Source organism: Anomaloglossus baeobatrachus, chromosome 6 (genome assembly GCF_048569485.1).
Source record: "Anomaloglossus baeobatrachus isolate aAnoBae1 chromosome 6, aAnoBae1.hap1, whole genome shotgun sequence".
Classification (NCBI taxonomy): Eukaryota; Metazoa; Chordata; class Amphibia; order Anura; family Aromobatidae; genus Anomaloglossus; species Anomaloglossus baeobatrachus.
In genome coordinates this window covers 295,009,114-295,033,695 of record NC_134358.1, presented here as the reverse complement: position 1 = coordinate 295,033,695, position 24,582 = coordinate 295,009,114, and the positions used below count along the sequence as shown (strand labels likewise).

The window sequence follows — 24,582 nt, the reverse complement described above, 5'->3', positions numbered from 1 at the left end:
AATTAGAGAAATTTATATATATATATATATATATAAATAATCAAAATTAGAGAGCAGCACAGAAGTTCCTAAATGTTAAGCTCACTCTGTATTCCTGTGATTATATCCTAGCTTGAGTAAACTAGCCGTATTTTAAGCTTATTTCATAAATTGAATTTATTGTACATCACGTACTAAAAAATGTAAATGAGATAAATGTAAAAAGAACAATGATCAAAATTAGAGAACACTTTCAGATACCTGCAAGTTATCAGTGTTAATCTGGCACCTGGTGCTAATTTCCTTAATTATCTGACAAACCCTAAGTAACTGGCAGCCTAACTTTCCAGTTTGCATGGACTGTGCAAAAATGGTGTACCTTTCCAAAGTATATAGTATATTTCTATATAAAATTTTATTAAATAATAGTAATATTTATTCCCTTATATAGCGCTATTGATTCCAGTGTTTTACATACATTAGCAACACTGTCCCCATTGGGGCTCACAATCTAAATTCCCTCTCTATATCTCTTTGGAGTGTGGGAGGAATCCGGAGCACCCGGAAGAAATCCATGCAAACATAGGCAGAACATGCAAACTCCTTGCAGATGTTGTCCTTGCTGGGATTTGAATCCAGGACCCAAGCGCTGCAAGACTGCAGTGCTAACCACTGAGCCACCACGCATTATATATATATTTTACACACATACATATATACAGTGATATACACACACTATAATATATACAGTACAGACCAAACGTTTGGACACACCTCATTCAAAGAGTTTTCTTTATTTTCATGACTCTTTCTCATGATTTCTTGCCTTATAAATGGGGTTGGGACCATCAGTTGTGTTATGCAGAAGTCTGGTGGATACACAGCTGATAGTCCTACTGAATAGACTGTTAGAATTTGTATTATGGCAAGAAAAAAGCAGCTAAGTAAAGAAAAACGAGTGGCCATCATTACTTTAAGAAATAAAGGTCAGTCAGTCCGAAAAATTGTGAAAACTTTGAAAGTGTCCCCAAGTGCAGTGGCAAAAACCATCAAACGCCACAAAGAAACTGGCTCACATGAGGACCGCTCCAGGATAGGAAGACCAAGAGGTGAACGGATGGACTCTACATGCCTGGTTCCCACCGTGAAACACGGAGGATGAGGTGTGAGGGTGCTTTGCTGGTGACAGTGTTGGGGATTTATTCAAAATTGAAGGCATACTGAACCCAGCATGGCTACCTCAGCATCTTCAGCGGCGTGCTATTCTATCCGGTTTGCATTTAGTTGGACCATCATTTATTTTTCAACAGGAGAATGACCCCAAACACACCTCCAGGCTGTGTAAGGGCTATTTGACTAAGAAGAAGAGTGATGGGGTGCTACGCCAGATGACCTGGCCTTTAAAGTCACCAGACCTGAACCCAATCAAGATGGTTTGGGATGAACTGGACTGCAGAGTGAAGGCAAAAGCGTCAACAAGTGCTAAGCATCTCTGGGAACTCCTTCAAGACTGTTGGAAGACCATTTCCGGTGACTTCCTCTTGAAGCTCATCAAGAGAATGCCAAGAGTGTGCAAAGCAGTAATCAAAGCAAAAGGTGGCTACTTTGAAGAACCTAGAACATAAAGACATATTTTCAGTTGTTTCACACTTTTTTTTTTTTTTTTTTTTTTTAAGTATTTCATTCCACGTGTTAATTCATAGTTTTGAGGCCTTCAATGTAAATCTACAATTTTCAGAGTCATGAAAATAAAGAAAACGCTTTGAATGAGAAGGTGTGTCCATTATATACATATATACACACACACACACACACACACACACACACACACACCCTGGTTAGTATTGCATTTCTCAGACTGTACAGCTTTGTGACCAGACCTGTCCATCAATTTACTCCTGCTGAAGAAATAAGCAAGCACAAAACAAGTACCCAGTGTAAACAGGTAGTGACTGTTTCAATTGGATGGTCATGTGACAAGGGGAGAACCTTTAATATTTAGATGTAAGTTCACAAAATCGCAGTGGTAAAATAGAGTGGCCAATGCCTTTTAATGCAGTTTGTAGCCAATATTATGATTGGACTTATAAAAGTAGACAACTTTCCAGAAAACTTTCCTTTGTATTTTCTAAAGACAGATAGACATTTACCACCTCACCTTCATTGTATCTATTTTCCCTTTTACTTGCTCATTTTTCGCTAACGCTCTTTCCAAACATTCCTTTGTGTAAAGCTGAGGATTTCGTCCTTGATCGATGTAACTAGAAAACAAAAACCATCACAAATGTGTAACGCTTAAGCCAGTACCCTGAATGAGAGCAGCCTTCAAATTTTAAACAAAAAAAAATATTTTCATGTTTGTTTTTTTCCCCAAAGGCTTTCTAATGCTTTTATTACTAAACAATAGTGCAAGGATAGCAGTAGAGGGCATAATAAAAAAAAAAAAAAAAAAAAAGTACAAATCCTTTCAACGCAATTGAAATAACCACATATTTATGAAAAAATAAAAGTGTAAAACAGGGTCAACCAATCAAACAAGATATGTCTTTGCATATTCTGCATGTTTTCACAAGGAATAATAAATGCATTAAAGTTAGGGATATTTGGCTTTCATGTGATATTTTAGGATGATTCTAAAATGCCCTCTAACCCTCTCAGAGGAACTTAATATGACCTTTTCTAAACATTTGAATGCACATGTCCAACTGTTCATTATTTCAGTACTATTTGCACAACTTGCTGATCTCTAATAAGGAGCGTAATAGTAAAACTTCACAAGAGGTGTTACACAGTCCTACTTATCATGCGGTTCACATTTTGTCATGATGAAAAGTACCTCACCATTGCACGGCTCCAAACAGGATCTTCTCAGACTGAAGTGGCCACTGATCTTAGTGTCACAGACTGTCATCAGCAGGTGGCAACAGAGATACAGAGTGACTGGAAGTCACCGAAAGGCATAGTAGAGATATCACTTGGCCACATTCCACACTAATGACCACCACTTCATTATGAACAATGCCCTTCAGAACTGGATGATGAATGTCACACAACTACAGGCACGTTTAAGGGAGGCGAGCACAAAAGTGTCATGTCAGACCATTCTAATCAGTGAGTTTTGCATGCTAGACAACTTGCAAGGGTACCTGACCACACCACCAGGCAAAGGTATCATCTTGCTGGAAAGTGATCAGTTGGCCTTAGTGCTGTTCACTGATGAAAGTCGATTAATACTGAGCAAAAATGATGTCCGCAATGATGTTGGAGACGTCAAGGAAAGCACTGCATCAGCCAATGTTGAGCCTTTGGAGGTGGTGGTTGTGTTACAAGTGTGAGCCGGTGTGTCTAGTAAGTACAGAACTGTCCTATGCTTGGTGAATGGTAAAGTGACAATCCCCTACAACTTGATTAAAGGGAACCTGTCAGCAGAAATGTCCCCTAAAACCTAACAGATTCCCCCTCTGCAGCTCCTGGGCTGCATTCTAGAAAGGTCCCTGTTATGATTGTGCCCCCTTTCTGACCAAAAAAAAGTGTTTATAAAGTTGTACCTTTTTGGCTTCTGATTCTGTAAATCCGTCACGGGGGCGGGCTGCCTGATGGCCGTTATTCTGCCCCCTGGTCCTGTATGCCGCCTCCATCGCTGATTTCAATACTTCTGGACGCCGCCCACTGCTCCAGCCATCCCCGCGCATGCCCAGTGCCCATCTCTCGGGGATGAGCACTGTGCCCAGCGTCACCGCTGGTGACGTGCACGCAGGGTTAAGATTATGGGCGGTGCTGTGATGTTTATTCCTAAGCAACCGCCCATAATCGCGGGACCGCGCTTTCCCCCTCGGCCTGCTTCTTTCTGCGCAAGCGCGCTGCTGCTGACCTCACTTCGCCTCCTTCCCATCTTGCCCCGAGGCAGGAAATAGATGGGAAGAGCGCGGAGCAGTGACTACACCGAAAGCGCGGTCCCGCGATTATGGGCGGTTGCTTAGGAATAAACATCACAGCACCGCCCATAATCTTAACCCTGCGTGCACGTCACCAGCGGTGACGCTGGGCACAGTGCTCATCCCCGAGAGATGGGCACTGGGCATGCGCGGGGATGGCTGGAGCAGTGGGCGGCGTCCAGAAGTATTGAAATCAGCGATGGGGGCGGCATACAGGACCAGGGGGCAGAATAACGGCCATCAGGCAGCCCGCCCCCGTGACGGATTTACAGAATCAGAAGCCAAAAAGGTACAACTTTATAAACACTTTTTTTCGGTCAGAAAGTGGGCACAATCATAACAGGGACCTTTATAGAATGCAGCCCAGGAGCTGCAGAGGGGGAATCTGTTAGGTTTTAGGGGACATTTCTGCTGACAGGTTCCCTTTAATATCATTAATTTAGTCATTGTGTCTCTGCTTGAATACTGCAGGCCTAATTTAATCTTCATGGACAGAAATGCTCCCGCCCATTGAGGTAATATTAGAGAATGGCTACTGGAGATTGGGGACCCTCAAACGGACTGGTCTGCACTTTCTCCAGAACTGAATCCCATAGAAAACCTATGGGATCAGCTGAGTGGCCATGTAGAGGCTTATAACTCTGCGCCCCAGAACCTCAATGACCCGAGGGCAGCCCTTCAAGAACAGTTAGATGCCATGCCTCAGCAGACAATAACCACTTGTGAACAGCATGAGATGTAATGGTCAAGCTGTATTTGATGCTCAAGAAGACAAGTTATTGAGACATTGACATTTGGGGGGGTATACTATAATAATAATAATAATAATAATAATAATAATATTTATTCATTTATATAGCGCTATTAATTCCACAGCGCTTTACATACCATTGGCAGCACTGTCCCCATTGGGGCTCACAATCTGTATGTTTTTGGAGTGTGGGAGAAAACCGGAGTACCCGAAGGAAACCCACGCAAACATGGGGAGAACATACAAACTCCTTGCAGATGTTGTCCTTGGTGGGATTTGAACCGAGGACCCCAGCGCTGCAAAACTGTAGTGCTAACCACTGAGCCACCGTGCCGCCCTACACCTACCACAGTTTGCTTTGTTTCAATAAATTGTTTGGAGAGGATTACCGTATTTTTCGCTTTATAAGACGCACCTGATTATAAGACGCACCCCCAAATTTGGTGAAGGAATAGAGAATTTTTTAATAAATGGGGTCCGTCTTATAATGCCAGTGTCCGTCTAACAAATAATATAGGGTATATGTCCCTCATAGCCCCCTCATCCTAAAATTAGCCACCTTAATCTGGATATGGCCACTTTATATTGAACACGTCCCCCAGTAAGGCACACAGGCCCACTGTTTGCAGGCACACAAGGCCCACTGTTTGCAGGCACACAAGGCCCACTGTTTGCAGGCACACAAGGCCCACTGTTTGCAGGCACACAAGGCCCACTGTTTGCAGGCACACAACGCCCACTGTTTGCAGGCACACAACGCCCACTGTTTGCAGGCACACAACGCCCACTGTTTGCAGGCACACAACGCCCACTGTTTGCAGGCACACAACGCCCACTGTTTGCAGGCACACAACGCCCACTGTTTGCAGGCACACAAGGCCCACTGTTTGCAGGCACACAAGGCCCACTGTTTGCAGGCACACAAGGCCCACTGTTAGATATCGCCCCCATGTTGCTGCTTTTAGTAAAAGCAACTCCTTACCTTCTGCACAGTGTCCTGTCTGGTGTCACCCTCCTCGGGGTTGAGCTCCTCCAGTGTCTCCTGCACTTCCTACTTCCTGGTTCTAGTGCCAGTCATGTGATCGGGACAGCAGAGAGAGATATCTCTGCGTGCAAGATCACAGCAGCAGGAGGGAGACCGGGCAGACACGCTGGAGGAGGTGAGTAAAGAGTTTATTATTTTACTATGGGCAGCAGCATGGGGGCCATAGCTAACACAGGGGGAGGGGGCATGTATGATCAAAGGTAAGCAGCCCATCGCCGCAGTGCAGTTTCAGCACCATGGTGGTGGACAGCGGCTGTGCATATTATATGAGCGGGTGCAGGAGATCAAAGGCTGCCGCCCGCAGCTTCACACACCTCTACCAGCCCCCCAGCCCCCACAGCACCGCTCCAGAGCGGCCTCCACCTCCCCTGGACCCTGCAGTATATAATCTGTATATTCGGTTTATAAGACGCACCCCCTACTTTCCCCCAAAATTTGGGGGAACAAAAGTGCGTCTTATAAAGCAAAAAATTTGGTAAATCACAAATGCATACCTCTATGTGAATGCCATACCTTCATGATAAAATATCACTGTATTGTGAACCTTTTACATTTTACATACAATTTCACCTGAAAGACAAATATCCCTAACTTTTTGTGAGTAGTGTATAGTCCAGCAATGAAATAATGACAATTAGGTTTATTTCACTACGGCAGATTCACCACAACTGGAGTTCACATTTTTTCTACCAATTTTGATAGATCTCCCCACTGTAAAGAGAAACTTCTACCAATCACAAAAGAGGGCATCGAAAAAAAAAAAAAAATAATCTGTTGTAAAGTACTCTTTATTAAATGTAGATTTTCTTGTGGTTTTCACCTTATGTATTTTCTAAGGCAAAAATCTATGGAGAAAACCAGCAGCATAAGCGGTCATGTAGCAGACTTAAAATAAATGCATCATCAGAAATTGATCTATTGTTTACATCCCATTGTGTGTTAAATGTAATTTAAAAAAGTAAATATAAAAATGAAATATTTCAGTTTTTTAGCAGTTTCCTTGTCATCAACAGCAGTATTACAATGACTGATAACACAGGATCCATCAATCACAATAGGCGATGTCACAGCTGACCGTGCTGCCCTCCACCGAAGACCTTTGCACAAGCTCATTAGATGATTCAATACAATACATTTAGGTTACATGTGCACGGTGAGGATTTGGGAGTGGGTAATAAATGCAAGAGTGGTGCCAGAGTTTGTGATACTTTTCCTCTGATTGTTCCACTCCTGGTTTTGGCTACGAAGTTAAAAAACTCACCAAATACTCAACGTGTGCTTGTGGCCTTAGTCTATTGCTCTTCCTATTAATTTCCTCACACCTCAGGGATATAAAAAGTCTAAAAGAGCCCCAGTTGCCAGTGTGAAAATTGTAAGATTGCTAATGTTTATCTTTAATACAGATTGTGAATAAATGCTTAGGAGGAAACTGACGGAGAGTAGTAAACCAGAAGCACTGTAGTCCTTGGTGACATTAAAGAGGTCGTCCACTACTTTTACAATGATCCCCTATCCTTGGGATAGATAATATCGGATCGGCCGAGGTCCAACACCCCGCACCCCTGCTGATCAGCTGTTCTCCGTGCCAGTGGCGGTGGCAGTCCGAGATGCTCAGTTCCAGAGCTGCCCCATCAACTGAAGGTGATCTATGTTTAAAGGTATTTTCCCACAATAGACATCAAATTAATCTACATTAAGTCCCTATAATGTGGCACTTCCTAATCCTGAGTGACAACCTGTACTATAATGGAGATCTGCAGAAGCATCTCTATTGGCTACTGTCAGAAAAAGTACAAAACTTTTAGTAAGACACATTCTTAGAGCTTTTATAATGAAACTTGAGTTAGGGATCAAGATCAAAAATGTATTCCTGTATGAAATACAGAACAAAAAAAAAAAATACAATGTGCTGAAAAACGTGCTATATTACTGGCTTTACTCCCTACAGTCTGTGTAATATAGCACAGCAGATTTCCACTTTGATGCCTGCTGATTTGTGAATGCAGTCCTGGACTAGAAGCACAGGCTGCAAAATGGAATCAGTTACAGACAAGCAACACAGCGCTTCAATAGGAGTCAGCATTGCATCATGGAGAACCATACTGCGCAGCTCACATCCATCAGATTAGGATTTCAGTGATGAAGTTGTTTTTAGAATGCAAAATCTGGTTTTAAAAATTACAAATAATAATAATCATCAAGTGTTACAATGAGGTTAGTACCCAATTTATTTGTTGCACAAAAATGGAGGAAACCAAAGAAATGAGCTCGAGCATAAATTGGTATACGTGCAACATGTAGAGCAGTAGTAACACTTTTTGATCAAAAAGTATAAAAGCCATCCCACCGTAGCAAGGTGTACCCCAATCGGGATTGTCCTATCCTCTCTAGTACTAAAACCCGACCTTGTGTCAACCGACCTCAATATAGCTGGGGCAAAGCAGGACAGGGGTCCGACTGTTCAGATATCTGCCCATGGGAAGCGAGAAAATAAATACCTGGCTAAAAATGGGGAGCCACGGCCCTGTCTGTACAAAGCACAAGAATCTACAGCAACAACAAAGTAATGAGCCAGAGCATAAGCTGGTATACATGCAGTGTATAGGAATATGTTGACTCTGTGGCCATTTAACAGACAACACCTAAAAGGTACAGTCACACTAAGATCGCTGCTGAGGCACAACTTGCTAGCGATGTTGCTGTGTGTGACATCCAGCAACAACCTGGCCCCTGCCGTGAGGTCGTTGGTTGTTGCTGAATGTCCTGGGCCATTTTTTAGTTGTTGCTCTCCCGCTGTGAAGCACACATCGCTGTGTGTGACAGCGAGACAGCAACAACTGAATGTGCAGGCAGCAGGAGCCGGCTTCTGCGGAGGCTGGTAACTAATGTAAACAGCGGGTAACCAAGAAGCCCTTTCCTTGGTTACCCGATATTTACCTTCGTTACCAGCGTCCGCCGCTCTCAGCTGTCAGTGCCGGCTCCCTGCTCTCTGCACACGTAGCCGGAGTACACATCGGGTAATTAACCCGATGTGTACTGTGGCTATGTGTGCAGGGAACAGGGAGCCGGCACTGGCAGTGTGAGAGCGGCGGACGCTGGTAACGAAGGTAAATATCGGGTAACCAAGGGGAGGGCTTCTTGGTTACCCGATGTTTACCGTGGTTACCAGCGTCCGCAGAAGCCGGCTCCCTGCTGCCTGCACACGTAGCAGAGTACAAATCTGGTAATTAACCCGATGTGTACTGTGGCTAGGTGTGCAGGGAGCCAGCGCTAAGCGGTGGTAACCAAGGTAAATATCGGGTTGGTTACTCGATATTTACCTTAGTTACCAAGCGCAGCATCGCTGCCACGTGTAGAGATGCTCCAGCGATCCCTGCCAGGTCAGGTTGCTGGTGGGATTGCTGGAGCGTCGCTTAGTGTGACATCTCACCAGCGACCTCCTAGCAACTTACCAGCGATTCCTATCAGGTTGTATCGTTGATGGGATCGCTGGTAAGTTGTTTAGTGTGACTGGGCCTTTAGGTAGAAACAAAATAACAATTACCCTGCAGTAAGTAAATAATAGTAGTAAATATAAATAACATAGGGTACTCAGTAACACTTAACACTGATTTTAAACAAAAAAGCATAAAAGCCATCCTACCGAGACAAGGTGTTACTAAGTACCTATGATATTTATATGCACTATTACTTTTTACTTACTCCAGGTATCTTAGGTTTTGTCTGTTAAATGACCCCAGTGTGTCTATTCACATTGCTCATATACTTATGCTCCAGCTCATTTCTTTGGTCTTGCTGTAGTTTGTTGTACTTTGCACAAACAGTGGTGCCCCCCCCCCTTTATGAACTTGGCATTTGATGTATAAAGCTTATCACGGGCAGGTGCCTGAACAGTCCCGGCCTAGGCCTTGCTCTACCGCTATCTATATTGAGGTCAGTTGACACAATGAGGTTTTAATACTAGAAATTAGGACTGCCCCAACTGTATGGCTTTTACGGTTTGTTTGTTTTTTTAAATTAAAGACAGTGTTACCAAGAACTCTCTATTATTTATATGTACTAATAATATTTACTTACTGCAGTTTATGCTCATTTTGTTTTAGGTTTTGACAAGAATGGGTAGTCAAATAAATAACTGCTCCTTACTACCAGACAGAAACAAATATTTACTGTAACCACTATTAGGACACATGGATGTCCCAAAGCAGCCAACTGAGGGTGGGTCCCCGGTATGTGCCTCCTTCCTGTGTGATGGCTGGCTGACATTATTGCAGCCTTGTCAGTGACCAGGGATTATCTGCTCTCCCAGCTGGTGCACACTTAGGGATTCGGCATCTGGACACTCGGTGTTTATTTGTCTATTTTGGGGCTCCTAATGAACCGCATGAACGGGGAAACGCGTCGAGGCATGCAATTATTGGCTGTTGTCACATAAAGAGGACTTTATTCATACAGGAAGTGGACTAACAATAGTGGAAATTTCCACAGAGACGCTGAATTCTGGAGTATGGCGGTTTCGCATAGTGTATAAACGATATATGTAAAGGACTTTCTATAACATATGAAGCTAAGTATTGCTTACTGTGGATCTCCTTACTAATAATGTATACATTATATGTCCTCTTGTGAATACTGCCGTTATGGTGTGAATCCGGTTTTCCGTTCAACCCTGCTTTCTGGGTTGAAGAGAAGGCAGGGTTGAACTACAGGATAACCTGGGACTACAGGATCACCAAATTATATATACACTAGAAGGTGGCCTGATTCTACGCATCGGGTATTCTAGAATTTACGTATTGTTTACTTAATGTAAGATTAGATAGATATAACAAAATCAATCTATCTCTATATAGATGTTGTTGTGTGTAGTTACCAAGTGTTTGTGTAGGGCGCTGTACATGTTCTGGGTGTTGTCTGGGTGTGGCGGGGGGTGAGAGCAGTGTTTGTGTGTTGCATTGTGTGTGTTGCGTTGTTTGTGGAGCGCTGTGTGTCTGTAGTGTTGTGTGTGTGTGTTGCGCGGTTTGTGTGGGGTGTGTGTGTTTTGGTGGGAGGTACGTTTTGTGCAATGTGTGTGTTGTGCGGTATTTGTGGTTCCGTGTGTGTGTGTGTGTGTGTGTGTGTGTGTTCCGCCGCTGCAGGACCTTGATGCGCTCACCTGGGAGCCGGTGTACGCTGGTAACCATGCTACACAATATTACTCGATGTGTACCATGGTTACCAGCATACCCTGCCCCCTGCTCGCACGGGGGCCCACACCAGCGTACGCCGGCAACCCCAGCAATGCGAGGGTATGTGTCGGCTGGGTTGCCGGCGTACGCTGATGTGGGCTCTCGGGGGTACAGCACTCACCCGGGAGTCGGGGCTCCGTGTTGGTTCGGGTAATGCGTGCGGGGGGCGGGGCCAGAGCGAGCGTGCAATGCGTGCGGGGGGCGGGGCCAGAGAGAGCGTGCAATGCGTGCGGGGGCGGGGCCAGAGCGAGCGTGCAATGCGTGCGGGGGGCGGGGCGTGGCTGAGTTGCCAATGCGTGCAGGGGGGCAGAGCCTGGGCGAGCGGCCAATCCGTGCGGGGGGGCAGAGCCGAGGCGAGCGGCCAATCCGTGCGGGGGGGCAGAGCCGAGGCGAGCGGCCAATGAGACGCTTGTCGCGGTAAGGACAGAATTTTGGAGCAAGACAGACAGACAGACAGAATAAGGCAATTATATATATAGATAAATAATTTCATCCATCTGGTTAAGTTGGTTGTTACAAATATTAGAGTCTATATGATGGCAGGCTGGATTTAACCTCATAACGACGGCCGTACGACTTAAAGCGGCGGCAAAACAGGGTACTTATTCTGTTCCGCCGCTTTAAAGCTGCGGCCCGAAAAAACCCTGTAGCGCCCCCCAGCGACCGAAAATCTCGGGGGTTTCAGCTACCGGGGGTAGCCGAGACCCCCCAGCTTATGAATCGGGGTGTTTTTTTTGGACCCCGATAATGTGATCGCCGGTATACACCGTATACCGACGAACACATGAAAAAAAAATAAATGGCCGGTAAAACGGATTTCTTTTTCATCTGACGTGATCAAACATGTCAGATGAGAAAGAAATATAAATTCCTAGTGCCCCCAAAGCCCCCGGTACCGGAGAGTCCCCCCACCACCCCTACCCCCCCTCCGGAGCAGTCAAAATGGCGCCGAAGCGCACAGAAAACTGCAGCCGCCGGCTCTGCATTCATTTCCCTCCGATCTGAAATGATCAAACATTTCAGATCGGAGGGAAATGTCCTCCCCCTGACCCCTCCTCTGGTCCACCGGAGCCCTCTGGTCCACTGGAGCCCCTCCGGTTCTCTAGAGCGCTCCCCCTCCCCCCCCCCCCCTCTGGAGCATGCAAGATTGCGGCGCGCAGCACACAGCGCGCGGCCGCATTCATCCTCTTTCTGCCGCATGTGACGTGTCACATGCGGCAGAAAAGTCGTCCCCAGGTCCCCCGGTCAGCCCCGTTACATGGCTGCTGCTCCGTCCCCGCGATCACTCCGCCTCCTAGAAAGCTGGCGGCGCATGCGCAGACAGCGGCTGTCAGCTGGATACTTGCAAGCAGGGATGCTGACCTCGCTGCTGCGCTGTGGACCGGGGGAGAGTGAGTGCAGTAATCTGCAGCCACACTCCTCACATGGAGAGCCTGCCGTTCTAGAAAATGGGGGGTACGTTTTGTGAGCGTGCCCCTCATATTCTGGAATGAGGTTACTGCAGGTCACTCTGTCCTAGGTTGGACCGGGGCAGTGTGAGTGCAGTATTCTCAGATTACTGCACCCACACTGCTCATGGAGATCTTGCTCTTCCAGAAAATGGGGAATACGTTCCCTGAACGTGCCCCCCCATATTCTAGAAGGTCCAGAGTCGCCGAGGGACCTCCAAAATGGATTACAGCGACTGAAATTTATTTAATTTTCAATAAAATGGTGAAAAAGGAATGTTTCGGGGAGGTTTTTTTTTCAAATAAATTTTTTTTTTGTGTTTATTTTTTTCTATTACTGACTGGGTTAGTGATGTCGGGTATCTGTTTAGATGCCATGACATCACTAACCCCAGGGATTGATGCCAGGTGACATTGCAGCTGGTATCAACCCGTTTGCCACCGCACCAGGGCGCGGGATGAGCTGGAGCGAAGCGCCACTTCTGGGGCGGCTGCGGCCTGCTATTTTTAGGCTGGGAAGAATCCAATAACCATGGCTCTTCCCACCCTGAGAATACCAGACCCCAGCTGTCAGCTTCACCTTGGCTGGTGATCTAATTTGGGGGGGACCCCACGTTTGTTTGTGTTTTTTTTAAAAGAAACGCCTGGGGAGCCCTCCAAATGGATCACCAGCCAAGGTGAAGCTGTCAGCTGTGGTTTGCAGGCTACAGCTGTCTGCTTTACCCTAGCTGGCTATCAAAAATAGGGGGGACCCCACGTCGTTTATTTTAAATTATTAATTTTTTGGGGGGCTAAATACAAGGCTAGGCACCCTTTAGTGCCACATGAAAGGAACTAAAGGGCGCCAGCTTAGAATATGCAGAGGGGGTGGGACGTTATATATGTTTGACATCTATCCATTCATCCATTGTAGCATTTTAGGCTGTGTGCCCACAATCAGGGTTTGCAGCGTTTTGGGAGCAGAGTGTTTTCCCTGTATCCATAGCGCTGCATTGTGCAGTAGAAGCACAGTGGAACGATTTTTAGAAATCCTATGCCCAATGTGCTTCTTTTCTCCGCAGCATAAACCGACCTGTGGTGCAGCTTCCCGAGCCTCAGCATGTCAATTTATGCTGCGGAGACAAGAGTGTTCTCTGCAGGTAGCATAGAGCTCCACAGCAGCCTGAACCCAAATCGTGGGCATGGGTAGCTGCGTTCTCCCGTGGACAACACTCACATCTCTGCAGGAAGGCTGACACTGTGTACTAGACGCCGTGTCGCTGGATCATGGCCACATAGCCTAAAAGTGAGAAATTTGTTGCTACAGCAACATTTTTGTGAAGTACCTGTGGATTCAAAATGCTTAATATACTCCTGAATAAAATCCAGTTTCCAAAATGGGGTCACTTGTGGGGGGTTTCTGTTGTATAGGTACCCAAGGGGCCCTGCTAATGTGACATGGTGCCCGCAATTTATTTCAACTTTTCCAGAATTCAAATGGTGCTCCTTCCATTCCAAGCCCTCCCATTTATTTAAACAGAGGTTTTTGGCCACATGTGGGATATCCCTGTGCTCATAAGACATTGGATAACAACCTGCTGGGTCCACGGTTTGTTGTTTCCTCTTGAAAAAGTAAGAAATGATGCTAAAGCTACATTTTTGTGAAAAAAATGAAAATTTTCAATATGGCAACCTAAGCTTACCAAATTCTGTGAAGTACTCTTGGATTCAAACTGCTCAATATACACCTAGATAAAAGCCTTGAGGTGTCTTGTTTCCAGAATGGGGTCACTTGTGGGGGACCTCCACTGTTTAGGCACCTTAGGGGCTTTCCAAATGCAACATAGCGTCCGCTAATGATTCCAGCCAATTGTGCAGTCAAATGGCGCTCCTTCCCTTCCGAGCCCTGCTGTGCACCCAAACAGTTAATTTTCATCACACATAAGGTATCAGCATACTCAGGAGAAAATGCACAATAAATTTTATGCTGATTTTTTTTCCTTTTACACTTGTAAAAAAAAAAAGCTACCTGGTTGAAGTAACAATTTTGTGGTAAAAATGTATTTTTTTATTTTCACAGCTCAACATTATAAACTTCTGTGAAGCACCTGAGGGTTAAGGGTACTCAACCAACATCTAGATAAATTCCTTCAGGGGTCTATTTTCCAAAATGGGGCCACATGTTGAGGAGCTTCACTGTATAGACACCTCAGGGGCTCTCCTAATGCAACATAGCGTCCGCTATTGATTCCAGCCAATCTTGCAGTCAAATGGCACTCCTTCCCTTCCGAGCCCCGCCGTGTGCCCAAACAGTTGATTTCCACCACATATAAGGTATCGCCAAACTCAGGAGAAATTGCACAATAAATTTCATGGTGATTTTTTTCCTGTTACCCTTGCGAAAAAAAAAGCTACCTGGTTGAAATAACAATTTTGTGGTAAAATTTTATTTTTTTTATTTTCATGGCTCAACGTTATAAAATTCTGTGAAGCACCTGGGGGTTCAGGGTACTCACCAAACATCTAGATAAATTCCTTGAGGGGCCTAGTTTCCAAAATGGGGTCACTTGTGCGGGGTTTCTGCTGTTTAGGTACCTTAGGGGACCTCCAAATGCGACATGATGCCCGCAATCTTTTTCAGACAAATTTCCTTTCCAAAATTCAAATATTGCTCCTTTCGTTCCAAGCCCTCCCATTTGTCCAAACAAAGGTTTCAGACCACATGTGAGGTATCACCGCGCTCATAAAAAAAGTGGTTAACAAACCATGAGGTCAAATTTTTGGAATTACCTCTTGAAAAAGGGAGAAAATTGATGCTAAAGCAACATTTTTGAGAAAAGTATTAAAATTTTCAATATGACAACGTAACGTTAACAAAATCTGTGAAGTACCTGTGGATCTAAAATGCTCACTATACCCCTAGATAGAAGCCTTGAGGGGTCTAGTTTCCAAAATGGCATCACTTGTGAGGGGTTTCTTCTGTTTAGGTACCTTAGCGGACCTGTAAATGCAACATGGTGCACGCAATCTATTTCAGCCAAATTTGCTTTCCAAAATTCAAATATTGCTCCTTCTGTTCCGAGCCCTCCCATTTGTCCAAACAGATGTTTGACCACATGTGGAGTATCGGCGCGCTCATAAGAAAGTGGGCAACAAGTTTTGGGGTCCATTTTGTTGTGTTATTTCTTCTAAAAGTGAATAAATTTGGGTTAGAGCAACATTTTTAGGTAAAATTTAATTTTTGCTTTTTTTCATTCCACATTGCTTTTGTTCATGTGAAGCACCTGAAGGGTTAATAAACTTCTTGAATGTGGTTTTGAGTACTTTGGGGGGTGCAGTTTTTAGAATGGTGTCACTGTTGGGTATTTTCTGTCATCTAGGCCTATCGAAGTCACTTCAAATATGATGTGGTCCCTAAAAAATGGTTTTGTAAATCTTGATGTAAAAATGAGAAATCGCTGATAAACTTTGAACTCTTCTAACTTCCTAACAAAAAAAAATTTTGTTTCCAAAATTGTGCTGATGTAAAGTAGACATGTGGGAAATGTTATTTATTAACTATTTTGTGTCACATAAATCTCTGGTTTAACGGTATAAAAATTCAAAAGTTGAAAATTGCTAAATTTTCAAAGTTTTTGCCAAAATTCAATTTTTTTCATAAATAAACGCAAAAAATATTGTCCTAAATTTGGTACTAACATGAAGTCCAATATGTGACGAAAAAACAATCTCAGAATCACCGGGATCCGTTGAAGCGTTCCAGAGTTATAACCTCATGAAGTGACACTGGTCAGAAGTGCAAAATTTGGTCTGGTCAATAGGTGAAATTAGCTCCGTCACTAAGGGGTTAATAGGGTGGTGTTTTTTTTCCATATACTATTGAGTTTCTATGAATTGATAAGCTGAACCTTCTGTATATTATAAACTGAGGATTGCACTTATTATCTACATATGTTTTAGTTAACAACCATATGTCCCAGAAATATTTAGCATATAGCACTCCAAAACAGCATAATTTAGACACAACCTGGACATCAGTAGATGACCAATTAAAGGAGTGACAAGGATTATAATAAAATAATCTTTATTTATATTCATTAAAACACTAAAAGGTTTAGCAAAAAGGGTACCAAATGGATAGAGAGACACAGACAGTTAAATCTATTACGTCCCACTTGATAATCACAAAATTCGTTATATCAGGGACATATACATCAGAAATACATCAGGTGAGTATACATGCCTAAAACACAGAGGTATTCATTATAGGCGAGTGAATTTCTATGGTTCTCTTTGCGCTGACATTAAATGTAAAACATATATAATGTAAATTACCCATGCCGATATGAATACCTGCAGTATATTACTTATGCAGCGCAAAGAGAAAGCAGAAAAAAGCGCACGTCATTCAATAGTCACACTGACCAGAAGGCACATAAGAAAGTACAGAAGTATATGTAACCTATACCCAAAAGATATTCATTGTAAACAAGTGGAGTTCCCTGGTTCCATTAGCGCTGATGTCACGTGTTTAATACATGTGCATGCCTCATCCACACTTTTACCCATACAAAGAATAAACCGGGTGAATGGATATGAGGTTATTCATGCAAACACATTGGGTACTTGACCATAGGCATTTATGCCCTAACAGCGCAAAAAGAACGCAGAGAAAAAACACGAGTCATTTAGGGCAATAGGAAAATATAATGATCATTGAAATTACATCACCTGAGGACTGAAGAACTGCCGTGACCCCCTCACTCCGACACGTGTTTCGCAATGGCTTTTTCGAGGAGCGTTTGGATATGTTTTAGTGTGTTTTTGCTTCTTGCACAATAACGTCTATTTTTAATGATCTTTATTATAATAAAGTTTGTACTGGGAAATTGTGAATTTATTAGAGTATATTTCCCATATGTATATTCTTGTTAAATGTACAATGGGTCCCCAGTATGATCAGCACCCGTTTGGTAGATCCTGTGCAATAACGTATTTATATTGCCCGCAGTCATTTAGAGCAACCAGTAGTACTACATTACCTCTACAGCTGCCCCCTTGAGATGACAATGGAAGGCTACACATATCAGATGGTTGGTCCTGCTGAATTAGCAGGTTTGGATGACAATGTGTATGAGGGAGCAATATGGCCTACTCCATTTATTGGGACTGGAAAATACTGTATCTGACTGCTGCACTAAGGGCTGGTTCACACTAAGCGACAACGACAACGAGGTCGCTGTTACGTCACCATTTTCTGTGACGTAACAGCGACCTTGTAAGTCATTGTTATGATCGCTGCTTAGCTGTCAAACACAGCAGCCGAAGCAGCGATCATAACCGTGAGAGCAGGGAGCCGCGCACACTGCTTAGCGCTGGCTCCTTGCTCTCCTAGCTACAGTACACATCGGGTTAATTAACCCGATGTGTACTGCAGCTACATGTGCAGAGAGCAGGGAGCCGCGCACACTGCTTAGTGCTGGCTCCTTGCTCTCCTAGCTACAGTACACATCGGGTTAATTAACCCGATGCGTACTGCAGCTACATGTGCAGAGAGCCGGAGCCGGCAGCACAGGCAGCGTGAGAGCTGCGGAGGCTGGTAACTAAGGTAAATATCGGGTAACCACCTTGGTTACCCGATGTTTACCCTGGTTACAGCTTACCACAGCTGCTAGATGCCGGCTCCTGCTTGCTTCATTTCGTCGCTCTCTCGCTGTCACACACAGCGATCTGTGTGTCACAGTGGGAGAGCGCCTTTGAAGAAAACGAACCAGGGCTGTGTGTAACGAGCAGCGATCTCGCAGCAGGGGCCAGATCGCTGCTCAGTGTCACACACAGCGAGATTGCTAATGAGGTCACTGCTGCGTCACCAAAACCGTGTGACGTAGCAGCGATTTCGGTAGCGAGCTCGCTATGTGTGAAGCACCCCTAAGTATAAGTCATACATTCTGTAATCTAGATACACACGTACTGAATATCAATGCAAGCCATTTAGAGAACTTACTCAAATACTTCCAAGGGCACAGTGATGTCGTGAAGCTGTTGACGACACTTGTCTATATCCTGTAATCCTGTGATCATGAAATTCCTGGAGAAATAAAAACGTCATTAATCAGCAGGAACAATGCATTCAGGTATGTGTAGCAGAAATGTTTTAGGAAGATGCTCCTCTGCCTATTATAAACATCAGCATCAAAACCAGGATTTATAAATATGCAAAAAGTACCTGAAAACGCTATATGATAGAAAACGGCAGAAGAGTTAATGGGGAGCAAATGTACAGGTCCCAACAAGACGTCGCTCTTCATATTTCAAATACTCCTCTTACCATTTCTTAGGTGTACTTTTAGATACAGAAGTAAGGAAGGAACAGATTTGAACGCGGCACCAATTCCATAAAAAAAAAACTTTGATCCTTTATTGAAGAAAGTATGCTTTAAAATTCCAGCCAGAACCGCACAGTGCAGGAGTACAGACAGGGTAAACTTCACGCGTTTCGGACTGAATATATAAAAACAGAGGAGTCCTTAATCATAAGTTACCTGTCTGGGGCAAAAGACTGAATATATAAGGACTTCACATGGAGGAATAAGGGAGGGGGAGGGAGGATCGGAGGGGGAGGGAGGAATGAGAAAGAAATTAACCTGTCCCAGATGTCAGATGGTCTGCATTCCAAACTATCCAAATTTAAGAAAAAGGGGAGCATATATGTTTGTAGAAGCAAATAAACAAAAAAACAATGAATAAATAGCATGCATGAAAATATTTAGTTTTCGTGTGTTTTTTTGGTGTTTTTTCATCTGTTTTTTTGTCTTTGATTTTTTTGGGATCCCATTGGGCATATGTTTATACTGATTGCAACAGATTAAATACTTTGCTCCAAGATTCCATCAATATGTATAAAAGTAAATCAATCTCTATATGCCCCAGACAGGTAACTTATGATTAAGGACTCCTCTGTTTTTAAATATTCAGTCCAAAACGCATAAAGTTTACCCCGTCTGTACTCCTGCACTGTGCGGTTCTGGCTGGAATTTTAAAGCATACTTTCTTCAATAAAGGATCAAAGATGTTTTTATGGAATTGGTGCTGAGTTCAAATCTGTTCCTTCCTTACTTCTGCTATACGGTGTGGAGTAGCCGGAGAACTGCGAGCACCCTGGAATATCTAAAGGAGCAGGGAACAGGTGAGCTGAAAAACACTTCCTTTTTTCGTACTTTTAGATACACCCCAAGGAGAGCCATTGGCAGTTTCTGAAAGGCTCTCCCGGGGATAAAACAATATTCTAGAACATAGTAGCATGACCAAAAAAAAAAAAAAAAATCCCCACCTGCCAAAAGTGCTCTATGGATGGTTGTATGTGGACAGAAACCCGAACAGGGCAAGCATTGACTCGCCATAATGAACGTTACTCACATCGAGCTCATCTAAGTCTCTGACCAGCTCGGATCATCTCATCACTACTGATCATACATCATACCCAGTCACATTACTGATGCAGGCAATTATTGGCCTCAGTCATGTGAATATTCTAGAACTAGAAATAGTTATATACAAACCACAGCCACACCATGATTTATCAAAATGTTATGTATAGAATGATATCATAAATATACATGGCGGAATACGGACCCTGGCAGGTCGCTGGAACATGACATATAGAAGAGGGAAAAATTGCGACAACGCCAGTAGATGTAAGTGATGAACTTTATTGCACACAGGGTAGGTGAAATAGCGGCACAAATTGCAGGTGAGACAACAGGTCAAGATAGATCCAGGATCTAATTACACACAATAGGTATAAAAATAGAAAGCTGAAACACTTAATGAATCTAATGTTCACCCACAACCAAAATTGGTCACGGGGACAGCATAATATCCCAGCAGGTAACCAGTAATTGGTGCGAACCAAGGAATGGGACGAGGTCACAAAATCGACCAGCAATTGGGGAGACTGTAAAAACCAGAGACTCATAGAAGGTATAAGACCCCAATTAAACCGCATCCAACACCAATTGGTGTAAATAAGAGACCATGAAAGCCAAAACTGGGATTGTAATATACCTGGAAGGATAATCCTGGAGCACACGGAGACCTGCGTCTGCCCTCCTAGCACTTCTTGTTTCGGATAACCCCCGACTTGAAGTATATGGGATTCATCCAGGGAAGTCGCATCTGCCTTTTCTCCCCTTTCTGGCCGGTTTGCTGGCAGCGTGGACAAAGTAAAGATGGCTCCTTTCACAAGACATGGTTTTCCTGGATCAAGTTTAAATATTCCACGGACTACGGTACTTGGATTCCCCCTGACTGAAGGGGGCCCTACTGTTGCCGTGAGACAGAGGTGCCCTGAGAAGATGGATTTCCGCTTTGTGGCTGTTTGACCCCCATTGTCTCACCCTCTCCCCTCCCCCTCTTTCCCTTTGTATGCTTCCCCCCTACCAGTTTCTTATCTAGTCTCTTCTGCCTTACTTGTTTCTCTCTTCTCTTCTTCTTAACTCACCAGTGTTCCTATATTTGAAAATTCCCGGGTAAACATGGAGGAGTCAAAGTGTTTCAGTTATTATATGTTGCAGTTAGCTTGTTATGAGATAACATACATTGGATGCGAAATGTAATGCTACTGAATCTGATCGATGTGATTCCATGTTTTTCAGTTAAATAAAGAATTATAAAAAAAAGATGGCTCCTTGCCCTCTCTCACTTATGGGTCCCTCGTTGCTGCGGACTTTGTGTGTTTGGTGAGACACTTTGAGTGCCCTCACAGGCAGGTTTAGTAGGTAGTAAAACTTGAGCCTACTTCGGGAACCTGTTTCCCCTGCGTGCCTGGTCTACCAGGAGTCCCCATACTCAACCACCCCGCTTCTTCCTGAGATGTCTTTCACGCTGACTGTGTGGCAACCGATCTCCCCCGCAAACAGCCACTACACTTGCAGGGTCTGACTAGCGTGTCTGCGTGCCCGCTCTCCGCTTCAGACTCTGTGTGTCCTCCTCCATCGCTTCTCTCTGACTCACTACCACTGCATCACTAGCTTCCAGCTTCTCCCTCCACCATTAGCTGAGATGTGGGTCTGCCAAGGGGTCCCCTCTATGATGTGTGTGAGACCCGGTCACTGTGTGTCCACACCCTATTCAGCCTTTGGGATTACCTGTTTGTATTGCATGGGTGCAGTACTCAGTGGCGCCTGACCAGGTCAGGGGCGCCGCGCGTGTAATGTGGAGGGGGGCTGTGCCGCGCGTGTAATGTGGAGGGGGGCTGTGCCGCGCGTGTAATGTGGAGGGGGGCTGTGCCGCGCGTTGTAATGTGGAGGGGGGCTGTGCCGCGCGTGTAATGTGGAGGGGGGCTGTGCCGCGCGTGTAATGTGGAGGGGGGCTGTGCCGCGCGTGTAATGTGGAGGGGGGCTGTGCCGCGCGTGTAATGTGGAGGGGGGCTGTGCCGCGCGTGTAATGTGGAGGGGGGTTGTGCCGCGCGTGTAATGTGGAGGGGGGTTGTGCCGCGCGTGGAAGATGCGGTGACGTTTGAACTGCGCCTGCGCTACTGACAGTGGCGCAGTGCATGCTGGAATAGGGTTACAAAAAACTGGAGATTATGTATGTAGATATGAAAGTAGACCTTTTCAAGTACCGTACATTGAGACAAGAGCACCAAACCAGCAGGATACAGTTCTTCAATGACACCTTCCAAACAAAAGAAGGGCCACCTCAACCAGGCATTGGCACCACCAGGGCCACTTTAACCCTGGCCTGGCAATGGCATCTGGCAGTCACCAAAACAATAGCCACAAGCAGTGTCATTATGTGACCAGTTAATATATAACTTCCATACAGAACACCACAAAACAAGCAGCAGTCCTGAATCTACAGTGCTATCCTCACATCCCCAGTACATCTATGGAGATATACACACTAAGGCCCTGTGCGCACGCTGAGGTTTTTACCGCAGTTTTGCTGGGACAGGGACAGACCCAGGCGGACAGGGGGGGACAGAGGGAGGGGGCAGACCCAGGCGGACAGGGGGGGACAGAGGGAGGGGGCAGACCCAGGCGGACAGGGGGGGGACAGAGGGAGGGGGCAGACCCAGGCGGACAGGGGGGGACAGAGGGAGGGGGCAGACCCAGGCGGACAGGGGGGGACAGAGGGAGGGGGCAGACCCAGGCGGACAGGGGGGGACAGAGGGAGGGGGCAGACCCAGGGGGGGACAGAGGGAGGGGACAGACCCAGGAGGGGACAGAGGGAGGGGACAGACCCAGGGGGGGGACAGAGGGAGGGGACAGACCCAGGAGGGGACAGACCCAGGGGGGGACAGACCCAGGAGGGGACAGACCCAGGGGGGGACAGAGGGAGGGACAGACCCAGGAGGGACAGAGGAGGGGACAGACCCAGGAGGGGACAGAGGGAGGGGACAGACCCAGGAGGGGACAGAGGGAGGGGACAGACCCAGGAGGGGACAGAGGGAGGGGACAGACCCAGGAGGGGACAGAGGGAGGGGACAGACCCAGGAGGGGACAGAGGGAGGGGACAGACCCAGGAGGGGACAGAGGGAGGGGACAGACCCAGGAGGACAGGAGGGGACAGAGGGAGGGGACAGACCCAGGAGGACAGGGGGGACAGAGGAGGGGACAGACCCAGGAGGGGACAGAGGGAGGGGACAGACCCAGGAGGACAGGAGGGGACAGAGGAGGGGACAGACCCAGGAGGACAGGGGGGACAGAGGGAGGGGACAGACCCAGGAGGGGACAGAGGGAGGGGACAGACCCAGGAGGGGACAGAGGGAGGGGACAGACCCAGGAGGGGACAGAGGGAGGGGACAGACCAGGAGGACAGGGGGACAGAGGGAGGGGACAGACCCAGGAGGGGACAGAGGGAGGGGACAGACCCAGGAGGACAGGGGGGGGACAGAGGGAGGGGACAGACCCAGGAGGACAGGGGGGGGACAGAGGGAGGGGACAGACCCAGGAGGACAGGGGGGGGACAGAGGGAGGGGACAGACCCAGGAGGACAGGGGGGGGACAGAGGGAGGGGACAGACCCAGGAGGACAGGGGGGGGGACAGAGGGAGGGGACAGACCCAGGAGGACAGGGGGGGGACAGAGGGAGGGGACAGACCCAGGAGGACAGGGGGGGGACAGAGGGAGGGGACAGACCCAGGAGGACAGGGGGGGGACAGAGGGAGGGGACAGACCCAGGAGGACAGGGGGGGGACAGAGGGAGGGGACAGACCCAGGAGGACAGGGGGGGGACAGAGGGAGGGGACAGACCCAGGAGGACAGGGGGGGGACAGAGGGAGGGGACAGACCCAGGAGGACAGGGGGGGGACAGAGGGAGGGGACAGACCCAGGAGGACAGGGGGGGGACAGAGGGAGGGGACAGACCCAGGAGGACAGGGGGGGGACAGAGGGAGGGACAGACCCAGGAGGACAGGGGGGGACAGAGGGAGGGGACAGACCCAGGAGGACAGGGGGGGGACAGAGGGAGGGGACAGACCCAGGAGGACAGGGGGGGGGACAGAGGGAGGGGACAGACCCAGGAGGACAGGGGGGGGACAGAGGGAGGGGACAGACCCAGGAGGACAGGGGGGGGACAGAGGGAGGGGACAGACCCAGGAGGACAGGGGGGGGACAGAGGGAGGGGACAGACCCAGGAGGACAGGGGGGGGGACAGAGGGAGGGGACAGACCCAGGAGGACGGGGGGGGGACAGAGGGAGGGACAGACCAGGAGGACGGGGGGGGGGACAGAGGGAGGGGACAGACCCAGGAGGACGGGGGGGGGGGACAGAGGGAGGGGACAGACCCAGGAGGACGGGGGGGGACAGAGGGAGGGGACAGACCCAGGAGGACAGGGGGGGGGACAGAGGGAGGGGACAGACCCAGGAGGACAGGGGGGGGGACAGAGGGAGGGGACAGACCCAGGAGGACAGGGGGGGGACAGAGGGAGGGGACAGACCCAGGAGGACAGGGGGGGGACAGAGGGAGGGGACAGACCCAGGAGGACAGGGGGGGGACAGAGGGAGGGGACAGACCCAGGAGGACAGGGGGGGGACAGAGGGAGGGGACAGACCCAGGAGGACAGGGGGGGACAGAGGGAGGGGACAGACCCAGGAGGACAGGGGGGGGACAGAGGGAGGGGACAGACCCAGGAGGACAGGGGGGGGACAGAGGGAGGGGACCAGGAGGGAGGGGGGGGACGAGGGGGGGGGGGGGGACAGAGGGAGGGGACAGAC

The 24,582-nt window shown here is 47.1% G+C and overlaps 1 protein-coding gene across 1 annotated transcript in view; it reads right to left on the bottom strand.

Moving 5' to 3' along the window:
- Window positions 1–24,582, bottom strand: part of MED10 (mediator complex subunit 10) — a 32,474-nt gene that overhangs the window by 5,497 nt on the left and 2,395 nt on the right. The window contains exons 2-3 of the mRNA XM_075316089.1: window positions 18,370–18,453; window positions 2,138–2,240 (exon numbers count right to left, since the gene is read on the bottom strand). Coding sequence (XP_075172204.1) covers window positions 2,138–2,240; window positions 18,370–18,453 — 187 coding nt within the window. The remainder of the gene's footprint in view (window positions 1–2,137; window positions 2,241–18,369; window positions 18,454–24,582) is intronic.